We start from the raw sequence: 12,158 nt of genomic DNA on the forward strand, positions 1-12,158 counted from the left end.
AAAGTAATTACAATAATTAATTTTTGGCCACTGAAAAGTCGTTACATTTTACTAAGTTTTCATTTTTGTTTTTTATTCATTGCACCTTATTGTATATGTGCTAGAGGTATAACAAAAAAATCATTTACAGCGATCCCAGTGATTTAATATATTTTTTTTCTATCATTGTAATAATTCTCTTGAACATTTTACATTATATATGTTTTTATTCATCAATGACCATTCATTAATTTGCTGAGCCAAGAAAAAAAATCCGTTTGAAATCAATCAAATCACCTTATGAATGCTCTTTAAACACCACATGCATGCTCTCCAAATTTTCGGGAAAGTCATGTTCCCGATATTGTGAAATATGACACAACTTTTGACAATTTCCTATTTCGAATTCACATTAAAATAGTTATATATCTTGATGAAAATTATCGTCAGAATTCTTGTCTCATCAAGTCACAATGAAAAAGCAATAACAAGATTACAGTGCACGAGTAAATAGTCGGTAAAACCCTGCTAATAGTGGAACATAATTTTACCACATCACTAGGGTCACAATGTGATCATTTGTCAGCACATCGACGGGTGCAGAATCGTTCAAGATTTTCCTTTTTTTCAACCCTCAAACTCATGATCACACTTTTTTTTTTACCCGAAATTCTCCATCTTCTCTCATCGGTTCTTTTTCCCCTAATCCAATTTTAAACGGAAAAAAAAGCAAAAGATATCATCAATATAGAGATTAAAAAAATTTAAAACACAAAAAAAGAAAAGGAAAAAGAGGGAGAGCAGAGGGGGTGGGATAAAGGAGAAAGCAAATCAAAGAAAGGGTGGGGCCCGCTCTTGTCATAGTAAACCTTTTGTTTCTGTAAGGGCAAGAAGACAAGCTCATGGAGAATCATGCCTCCCCCCGACCCCCCCGACCCAATTGTAATTTCACTTTCTTTTCTCTATTTTTATTTTCTTTTCATTGAAAAAGTATTATGATATCAAAAGAGTTCAACGATATTCGATTTATTAAAAAATAAATCTCTTAAAATAAAAAATTTTATTCATTCATAAGATTTGAATTCGAAATCTCACTTAAAAATGATACTTATTGAATTGTTTGAATCAACTCTTAATAGTATTTTTTATTTATAATTATAAATTTTTTATTTTTAGTTTTTATTTTTAAATAATTATTATATATTATATACAACTGAACAAACCGGGGTCCCCCTCCCTTCTCTCTCTTTCCCTCTAACACTTACACTTCTCTTTCTCTGTCTATGTCTCTCTCTCTCTCTATCTCTTCTTGCTCTGTTTCTTTCCTTCTTTCCTTTTTCCCTCTCGATAGTTTCGAAAACCAGCTGGTCGTTCACTGATCTGCACGCCTCCCCCAGCACCATTATTACCTTTCTACCCCCAATTTATTGCCCATTGCCACCTCTCTCTCTCTCTCTCTCTCTCTCTCTCTGCTTTACTCTCCCCTCTCTGCACTTTCCCATTACCCTCTGTTTCTCTCTGTCCCTCTGTCACCATAGCCACATCTTCCCGTTGTTAGCTCTCTCCTCTCCCCTCCCCTCCCCTCCCGTCCTCTGCTGCAAAAAGGAGCCACAGTGCTTCCCCCGGCTAAAGCAGCGCGGCTTCGCTCAGAGACACACAACCCCTCATGGCTGCCTCGACGCATGACGGCGGCTCCGGGCCGACGTCCATAGGGAAGGTCATAGGAGCGACGGCGGACGTCCACCGCACCGGCCAGCAGATAGAGCGGGCGAGGGACGCGTACAGGGACTACGCCGCCGTGGAGGAGAAGCCGTCCAAGGCGGAGGCCTTCGGTTGGCACCTCTACGGATTCTGCACCTACTTCGTCCAGACCACCCTCATCCCCGTCCTCTTCCCACTCATTATCAGCCAGACTGTCTCCGACGTCCCCGAGCCGGCTCATGGCTGGACCCACAGCTCCCGGGGCTTCCCCTGCAGCCAAAAGGAGATGAGACTGTGAGTAGTAGTAGTTTAGCCCCTTCTCTCATGCAACCTTTAACCCAAAAAAAAAAAAGAGGAGAAGAAGAAGAAAAAAACCGAGTTTCCTCTTCCTTTGCCTTCTCTTGCTCTGTTCCTCTGCTGTTTCAACATTTTTTGTTCTTTTATATCGTTTAGGGTTGGCGTTTGCTCGGTTTCTCTGCTTCTTAGCTTTAGCTTCTGAACTTTCAAGAAGAAAGCAAGTGCTCTTACTTGCTTCCTAGTCCTAGTTAGCTTAGTGTCCCTGAGAAACATTTTTGCTGGAAAACCTGTTTTCATCTGCTCTGGAGAATGATAAGAACAGTTTCTTTTTCCCGATCTTCTGTGTTTCTTTCTTGGGGGGTTAAGGTCATGCAATGTCATGCAGTTTGCTCCCCCCACCTCTCCGACCACCTTTGGCTTTGTCGGGTCAAGGTCAGTCAAGGCCCCGTCCACCCCGGTCAACGACTGGTCAAACGCTGCCCCAAGAACCAGACCCATCGTTTGAAAAGGCCAAACCCTCTTTATCTCTTTCTTTACCCCTTTCCTACAGAAACCCTCGTTTTCATGGGGGTAAGGTTTTTTTTTTTTCCCTTCCCCCACCCCCCTCGCATATTTATTTACCCGTGACATCTGTGTCTTTTTCTTTTTTGATGTATGTAAATATATATATATATATACACACACACATATATATATATATACATATATGAGAGATGGTGGATGGGCATCAGATATATTGTTTGGGTTTGGTCCGCCCTAGATCTACAGGGTCCCACCGGACCACCTTGCAGAATTGCAGCCTCCATGGTGGACGTGGGCCTATCAGAATTCACCTGATAATTTGTTTTTAGGGAATCCCAGTCCCTTACTCCGGACAAATTATGTCGACGCGGTTGGCCACGAAACAAATTTTCCCCAGGGACCAATACTTTCTGCGTAATTCGCGGTCTGGTCCACAACCGGCACATTGGCCACTATATGTTAACTAAATTGGTAGTTAGCAGCCGCTAATTGCCTTCATTAGTAATGTTCACAGGAACAGTCTGATCAAATGGTCATTCTGGCTTTTCCTATTGGAAAATGCAGCCTTTGTTTCCATTTTTATGTAATTCTAGCTGCAATTGTTCACGTCGAGCCTATCCTTGCTTTTTTGCTCAGTCTTCGGTCCTTGCTGTATTCAATTGTTAGGTCTTTACTTCTATAATGGGGTTTCCATTTATATATATGGATAGGCTTCATTAATGTAGTGTGCATAGTTGCTGTTTGTAACTCGTGCCCTGTATGCCTTTTGCGAGATCAGTCATGGTCATTGCGCGATCATTGACTTTCTATGTGATGACTGATACATATTGATATTTCATGCTCTTGCTACTTGAAATAGGGTGCGGACACTCTCTTGGTGTCCAGTCAGTTCAAAATTTGAATTTTGAAATGTCTGAACCAATGCGACTTTATACTTTGACACGAGGACTGAACCACCTTTTGCTATTATTCCGATAGCCTTTTAGTTATTGCTATAGGAGTTGACAGAAGATTCTTAGTGCATCTATATGATTGTTTCATGCAGGTATGAAGCTCTGGTTCACCGATCCGTCAAGGTTGGCAGTTCAGGGATATCTCCTCTGGAATGGACCTCCATCTCTTGGCTCATTGGCTTGATCCTGTCCGCTCCTCTTCTTAGCTTCGTTTCTGTCCACCTAGACCATGGTCATGCCCAACAGCTCCTGGCTGGGGCTGCAACCCTTGCAGGGGCCTTCTTCTGCTTGCCCACCGGCTTCTTCCGGACACCCTGGATCTTCCCCTTGTACATTGCCCCAATTGTAGCTGCTAGTGGTGTTGCTGCTGCCTTTCATACGCGCAACCTTGGCCTCATGATCCGTGGCTACTCGGGGCCCACCCTCCTCAGGCACCAATTCCAGGCTAGGAGATCCGTCTCTGGGTGGCTCTCCCTCTATGCTACTGCCGCCGGTTGCTTTGGCTCGGCAATGATTTCTGCCTTCACCTATCACATGCTCGAGCAGAAGGAGAAATTCATCAGCCTCTGGGTTGTTTCGATCTTCAGCGGGATCATGTGGCTCACTGGAATCCTATATGTCATCACGACCTACCGCCCTGGGGAGGACTGCGCCCCTCCGGCAGCGCACACGTACGTGCTATCAGTCTTCCGATACCCCCACGCCATAGGGAGTCTCGTGAGTGTGTTCTTCTCTTCGTTCACGACCATGTGCATCTTCACGGGGGCAGTGCTCTACTTGGCGGGCGAGCTCTGCCTGAAGCCGGTGGATGTGCTCTTCTTTTGGCTGGTCTACTTCCTCATCCCGGTTCTCGCTCTTCCGGCGCTGCAGCCTCTCCAGCAGCTCATAAAGGCAAGCTCTGTGAAGATGAAGCTCCTCGGGTTCCTTCTCTCGATGGTCACAGCTGGAGTTGGGTTCTATTTCCGGAAGAAGAGTTGGAGCAAAGGGCATGTGCTCTTCCTAGCAGCAATCCAGAGCATCGCAACTGGGATTTTGTACGCCTTTGGACGGATCTTGGTGGTTGACTGTGCCCCACGCGGGAAGGAAGGCGTGTTTGCAGCATGGTTCTCCTGGACAAGGGCTGTTGGGACCTGTGCAGGGTTCGCCATCGCCTCGGCTGTCCCTGGGAGCGTGAGCACTTCCTTCGGGGTGGCCTTCTGCATCGGGTTGATTGGGGCAGTGATGCTGGTGTTTGGGAACGTGAGCGATTTCGGCGGGGCCTTGGCTGCTGGGAACGTGAAGGACGACAACGAGAAGGGGTCGCCCGTTCACGGGTTGGACAGGCAAATCATCGGGAAGGACAATGCGCATCGAGATACAGCTTGACGAATCAAGGACAAGGACCAAGGAGTAGGAGATAAGTCGATTAACCGTCTTCTTCGGATGTGGTGCAAAGATTTAAAGTGTAATTTGGGGTTATGTGATGGTGTGTATTAATTTAATTTGTGCAAGAATTTGGTTGTGGGCCTGTAAGTGATTTAAAAAATTGAATTTTTAGATTCTTTTTTTTCGATTTTTTTTTTGTTTTTCTGTTTTTTTAGGGTTCAGTTACATACGCTCTTCGGATTCCATGTGATCTGATATGTGAAAGGCAAAAATTTTTAGATAGTTGGGGGAGTCAGCAATGTTTGTTCATAGTCAACCAAACTGTATTATCTTGTCTTGTCTGACGTTTGACAGGTTGCAGTTCCAAACCGTGTTGGCTTGCTGTGCGTTATGGCTTTATTGTTCATTTGCTTTCCTGCGAATCGGATTTATGACAGGTTTTCGTTTGACAAGCTCCGGCAGATCAAAGAGGCCAAGACAGTCCTGAATCATGATCATATAACATCGAGATTCTACCTGTGATGATTTAATTTCAGCACCTGATGATGTCGGGTCATCACGTGGTCTAAGATTCTTCATACGAAACTGGCCTGTTCAAAGAGAGGTTCGATTTGAACGTGGCTTGGCTTTCGGAATTTGTCCTTTGAAAAGGGTGTCTTTTGAAGGAAGTGTGTGCTCTTACAGTCTTACACTAAAGACTTTTTATTTCTTGTCCATGGGAATACGTCTTTCGGCCTGATCTTGTGTTATTCGTGCGGACATACTCGCTTCCGCTTCATCCACAATGTGACGGAACCCTCTCCTACCGATGCATTTTGACATCCCGCAATTTGGGCAGTTTTGTCTTTTCAAAGATGCCTCTTCGAGGAAGGGGTGCCCTTAGTCCTCTTAAGGACATACAAGACACTTGTTCCTTTTCAGCGTGGAGTTAAGTAATCTTGGGTGTCCAGCAAGCACGGTTTCGTTTCTAAACGAATTTTTTGTCAACAAGAATTGCCTTATTCAGCGATTTTAAATGGATTTTCCATACGATTTTCCATTAGAAAAAAGTAACACACGAGTTTTCCATCTCCGAATGCATTTTCCCTCCGTGGAATAATAGGAAAAAAAAAAGCATTTGCGCTAATCAAACCAAACCGAGCATTTATATTAAAGGCAACAAATGTCAAAAGAACTTCTGTTTTGCATGTCCTGGTGAGGAGGTCATAGTACGAGAGTACAACACTACACACTTCTATTATACGAAAGTGATCACCTGGCTGGTACATATGACATGTTTATTTTGTAGGTGTATGTTTTTGACGTATTTATGCGTATAACTTGAGGAATTCCTCCATGCGGGTGTAGCGAACTTCCGGGTAGAGCCGGGAAGCTTCTTCTGCGCCTTCCCCGATCTCAAAGTTTGTTAGGCAGCCCTCGTAGAATATGTGGAAGAAATGCCCCACTCCCACTTGACTTGGATAGTCCAGCCCTGCAGTTTTACACAAATCGATTACAATTCAGTACAAGGCATGCAGGATGATCCTGCCAAGATCGCTAATTTCATCGTTTCCTAGATGTTTCCGAAGATACGAGATTGGGAAAACGAGATGACTCTTGTGTCCAAACTACACGGGGCTGTCCGTTGATTCGATTTTCGGGAATGATATTGTACACACCTTTCATGGAGGCAAGGAAGTCTTCTTGAGGGATGGTAACCTTCTGTAGTTTCTTCCCGGAAAGCTTCTCCCAATTCTCCACGAGCTGTCTCTGGGAGAGGATGTTCTCTGGGGGCCTCAGGAACACTGTCTTGTTCAGTGTCCGGGGATCATCTATCGTTTTGATCGTGTACGTCCCCACGTCGTCTTCATCCATAAAAGCCGCTGCAGATCGAATTCACAGTCGGAAACATATGTCTTTAGGAGATTGTTCGTATCAAAGTTTCAGATGAGGTCAATTAGTAAATCACAGTCTTGATCACCTTTGACATTGCCGTCGCCGTAGATATTAACCTTGTCCTTTGGAGGAGTGAGCCTGTCCATTTGACAGAGGTTCCCGACAAAGTAGCCTGCGAAGCAGTTGGCCGAGACGTATGTATGCGGGATGTTAGCCTCTTCAATTGCCCTCCTCACAATCATCTTCTCATCGAACGTGACCCGTCCCGGCTCGAGCGCATGCTCCATTCTAGCTGGGTCCATCCCAAACTCTGAGGGCAGGAACCGCTGCAATGTGTAAAAAGTATATAACAAATTAACAGGGGCCATCGAGAGTTTTTACTCGATCCTTTTCTTTTCTTCGATTATAATTTTTTTTTCTAAACATTAAATTTAAAACATCTTTCCACAGAATCAATATTCAAGATTACTTTCAAGCGAGCTTTTCATGAATGACGCCGAGAAAGCACCGATAAAATTACAAGGAGTAATTGAGCACTAAGCACGTGTTTGAGACATCTTCCTCGAGTTAAGTGTATGAGTACTAAACACGTGATTAATGTGCAATAATATATTCACCCAAAAAATTTTAAAAAATGCAATAATATCTAATTATGTCTAGGAATTTTATCGAAACTTCTTCATCGGGTCACCTCTTCTTCAGGCAAGGATTTGAGCGTATCCAAATCCCTTCAATTAGTAGATCCAACCAACACAAAACATAGTTCTTTTTGTTCAATTACTTAACTACCAAGTTATATTAAATTATGTTCCAGAGGTTAACAGCGGGATTGCTACGTAGGGTTAAAATTAATATGACTACTAATAATCTGGAAGGCAGTAATTATACCCAGCTTAGTCATTTTTAATTTGTCTTACACTTTTGCCTCGTTTATCTTTAAAAAGAAAAAGAAAAAGAAAAAAGAGTTCAGTTCAGTCTACAAATTTCTCATCATTTCCGCCTGATAGGTGTGTGGGCTATGTCCCAATCCCCGTTATCCGCCTAAAAAGCATCAGAGGATTAGGCCCAAACGGTACAAAGCATTTGGCTATTAGGTCTACCAGCAAATAGAACCGGCCTCTTGAAGTACCAAACCCAATTATTCCCGTCATACGTACACACACAAGTCGACGGACCTCTCTTATAACAAAAAAAAAAAAGATAGTATGAATGAACTAATTTATTCGTAACTTCCATCTGATTTAGTATGTACGAACTAATTTTAATTTTTTTATCTCATTTTATTATGGGTAATATTGAAAAATAAATATTACCCGGACTAACTCCTCCAATTTGTAATAATGATAAATCTCTTTACAACTCCCACAAGTTACTAATTACTAGGTAAAGAAGCCGCATGTTTTTGCGAGTCAAAAATTATTTCAACACTTGATTTTGTTAGTACATATGTTAATTTATGCAACCAATTCTACTAATAAAAATAACTAAAACAATGAATGAATATCAGTGCTAGTATTCTATATACTGAACAAAGTAAATTAACATCCTACTACGCATAACTTATACATTTCTAGAATGCAGGTGGTGTTCGTTCCATCTAGCTCTCTCCCCTCCCCTTCCCTTGCTTAATGAAACCAAATATAGTGTAATAGTGGTCTACGTACAAACTGTATAGTAATATGCATCCCTTCACTAACAATCAAAATATTTTAGATTTGATATTCGTTGTAAGACTATCCGTACTCGTTTATTAGCTAGATTAAAATTTTTATTTTATTGTTTCAAACTGATGAGTTTATTTTGTAATAGAAAAAAATATATATCATATGCAAAAGGAAGGAGAGAAGGAGAATCAGAGACATATGGGAGTGGAATCAGAGATATAGTTGGCATTTTTTTAATTAATTAATTGATTGATTATTTATATGTTGCTTTTCGTGAGAATTATCAAGTTTTTTAAGGAATAATAAGGGCAATTCTTGGTAATTCACTCAAACCTCACATCTAAATAGATACACATATGTTTAAAGCTATGGTAAAATTAATATTTATAAATATAACAATATATAAATATTATAATTTATTAGAAGTGATATTCTCAAAGTTACTTTAGAGGACATATATTATGGAAGAGCATAAAAAATGAAATTATTTAAACAATGTAGATGAAAATCAGAAAGATATATAAGTAAAGGGATACAAATAAGAAACGAAAATGGTTCGCACATGTCATGCTCATATCACCACATGCTGCCATGCCTCTATTCAATTGTGGAATACATTATAGATAGAATGCCTGAATAGAAAAATATAATTAACATCGCGTAATCTAATTATTGCTCCACGAAACAATCGGATGAGCAACGGCAATGGTTTCTCTCTCTCTCTCTCTCTCTCTCTCTCTCTCTCTCTCTCTCTCTCTGTGTTTTCAATTAATTAATTGATCGTATCATCTTTGTAGGCCAGCAACATAGATATAGGTTGGTGTCACTCGATTACATCTATAAATTAGTCAAATTGGATGTAACACCAAAATCTCTTCTGTTCATCTTCGCGGGCAAGTAATTGACAATAGAATGACATTGACAATTAAATTAAAGAAAAAATTTAGAAGAATATCTGAAAATTAATGGCTAGATTAAAAAAAAGAAGAGAATTGGAAATGGATATTAATATAGTGGCATAAGGCGCCCCCTAAAATCAAGAGGTCTTAGGTTCGATCTTCACTTGTGAGATTTATATATTTTTTATTTCAATTTATTTTTATTTATTGTATTAAACTTGTGTGTCTCCCTTATTACCGAAAAAAATAAAAAGAAGAAAACACATGAGGACTGGTATTTTGTCTAATTACTGAACCCCTGATCCGGCAGAGGATGTACTATTCATTACAAAGATTATGATTTTAACTAAATAAGATATTTTGGCATAAAATAAAACGCATATTATATTTAATAAAAAATTAATAAAAATCAAAGTAATGGAAGTGAATAGAAGTTTCTAATGGAGAGCGGAAGGTACGCGTAGTTAAGGGGACTTGTGAGAAAAAGACATCATTAGCGGGTGAAAAAGAGAAAGGTGGTTGGGGGAGGTTTGGCTATTCTTCCCTAGTTCTTTATTAATGTAGTGGAGCTCATTTTCACAAATATTATGTGGCATGAGTACAATCTTGAAAAGGCAAAGGGATGAGACCATTAAAATACATCTATACTTGTAATTTGAATGTACATATAACTAAATCTCTATAATTCTCAAAGCATTGAGTAAACACTACATCCTTAGTTTATACTTCATAATATACTTATATTGTTTATATCTGATTGCAGGAAGATTTCAATCTTTATTTTGCATAATGCATAGTTATTATGAAGCCAACTTGGTTGATAACATGCCTTAGCGAGATATGGCAAGAGATAGATGTCAGGAACTCGTGGTATATTATATATTTGACCTCCCGCCATATATGAAGGTGGATAACTCTATTATGTCGGACGTTCTAGAGGTTCATATATTGAGACTCGTCTATCCTGTACGGATTGACAAGGTCGGAGACTATATGTTACTCTAAGCTTCGACCTCCTCTTCCACCCGAAAAAAAGAAAAAAAGAAAAAGAGAGAGAGAGAGTGGCCTTTATAGCAAGATAAAATAATAAACACATCCCCGACGTCAAATTGAGATAATTTGTCGGTGAGATGTGATGTGATGTGGGAAGGAGTCTTACTATAAAAAAACATAGGCCCCATGACATAAGGGCACAGTTGCATTCGTCTACCTAAAAGCATGATAGACGTCCCGAGAATCAAATTTCTATGATAAAATATTTATTCTCTTCAAATAAGACATCGTTTGCCCTATCATTTTGCTCTAAAGTCAAATCCCTATATTAGGTATGTAAATAAGAGTTGATGAACGAGAAGATAGGTCAAACTAGGTGCCTGCCGCATTATTCATATTTCAGTAATAAATTGAAATAAAATGGTGATTGCTAGGAGGTACCGGTACCCTGTTGACGTGGAAATCTTATGCTTACGTGAGGGTCTACCCGGATAATTCATTCTCTTTTAGATGTAGAAATCTTATGAAAATTCTACAACATACAAAAATATATCACAAAAGTTTCTTTCATTTATCCAACAATTCTTGAATTCATTAATCTTCAATAATTGATCAATTGATTTTTTCGAAATGTATTATGTTATCCGGAAATTTAATAAACTCCGATTCTAGTTTGAACTGATGGCTCTATTAAAGATAAAGTTTTTAATTTTAAGTTTGATGTTATTGCCGGGGGGGGAATGAAAGGAAACATTTAATGCTTTATACGAGTTCAACAATCTCCTATTCCTTGACAAAATTCATTTCGTTCGTTATCGATAAATAACCGCTTTGGACCAATGCCATATCCAATCAGACATGTTAAGTATGCCGTGCTCCTCGTTGACGAACAGTCCAAAGGCTGTACTCAAGTTACCAGGTCTTATCTTTCTCGAAAACTTTTGGTTTCTTGTTACCTCTCGATGTTAAGCCATGCATATTACTCCCAAGTGCAAAAATTAATAACGTATCGATATCTTCTCCAAGAGATACGAACCCCGTACCTTGACGTTTCCCGCTGCTTTGATGGCCTCGACCAATTTGAGCTGGAGCAGAATATTGTGGCTGCGGAAATGGACCCCCGACATGGTGCAGATGACCACATCGACCTGCTTGACCACCTCTATGAGGCTCTGGATATCAGAGAACGATCCTTCGACAAGACGTGCCCCTTGCTTCTTGAACGACAGCAGGATCTGGACTTTGTCGACGTCGAGGCCGATCTCAGGGCGTTGGAGGACATAGGTCGGGTAGCCCTGCTCCAGGCTCGCCTTAACGATCCTCCGTCCGATGTACCCCGTGCCCCCAACCACCAATACCTTACTCTTAGCCATTGATAAATGATGATATATGGTTGTTTACTTGCTCTGAGCTCGCTCTGGCTCTCTCCTATATATAACCCTTTAGTAATTTTACTGCGGGTTATCTGAGGGTTTTTGTCGAGGATGTGACGTACGACGCCATGAGTCCCATATATAGAAATATATATATATATATATATATATATATAGAAATATATATATACACTATTTAGGCTTAGAAGTTACTCTTTGGTTGGTGCCCTAAGGAGTCAACAATTCTCTTTTTTGTCGTTGGCATGCATTTTTCGTCACAACTAACAAATTTTTCCTTATAAACCCATGAGAGAAATTAACTAGCCATTGATCCACATATCTCAAATAAATTATGGGATCCTTTGATTGAGCAGAAATAAAGGATGGACTGAAGGTGGATCATAGGGGCAATCCCTAACCAAGAAACTCTTGATTGGACCCATGGAAATTTTAGTTTAGCGACCAGTGGCATCGAAAGAGTTCATGCTGGGGTCGATGTATGCATACGTGTGGTTACGACTGAGAGCTATAGCAGTA

General features: G+C 40.5%; 2 protein-coding genes across 2 annotated transcripts; one reads left to right on the top strand and one right to left on the bottom strand.

Annotated features, from left to right (window-relative positions):
- The first annotated feature begins 1,261 nt into the window (after positions 1–1,261).
- LOC116204970 lies at positions 1,262–5,170 on the top strand. Its single transcript, XM_031537370.1, has 2 exons — positions 1,262–1,974; positions 3,545–5,170. The coding sequence occupies exons 1-2, from the start codon at positions 1,646–1,648 to the stop codon at positions 4,815–4,817; spliced, it is 1,602 nt and encodes a 533-aa protein (XP_031393230.1). The 5' UTR covers positions 1,262–1,645; the 3' UTR covers positions 4,818–5,170.
- A 763-nt stretch (positions 5,171–5,933) lies between these two features.
- LOC116202336 (isoflavone reductase homolog) lies at positions 5,934–11,710 on the bottom strand. The gene is made up of 4 exons (XM_031533860.1): positions 11,292–11,710; positions 6,778–7,018; positions 6,476–6,679; positions 5,934–6,288 (listed from the first exon to the last, which is right to left on the bottom strand). The coding sequence occupies exons 1-4, from the start codon at positions 11,619–11,621 to the stop codon at positions 6,125–6,127; spliced, it is 939 nt and encodes a 312-aa protein (XP_031389720.1). The 5' UTR covers positions 11,622–11,710; the 3' UTR covers positions 5,934–6,124.
- Between the last annotated feature and the right edge of the window lie 448 nt (positions 11,711–12,158).

This window comes from Punica granatum, chromosome 4, assembly GCF_007655135.1.
Source record: "Punica granatum isolate Tunisia-2019 chromosome 4, ASM765513v2, whole genome shotgun sequence".
NCBI classification, from domain to species: domain Eukaryota; kingdom Viridiplantae; phylum Streptophyta; class Magnoliopsida; order Myrtales; family Lythraceae; genus Punica; species Punica granatum.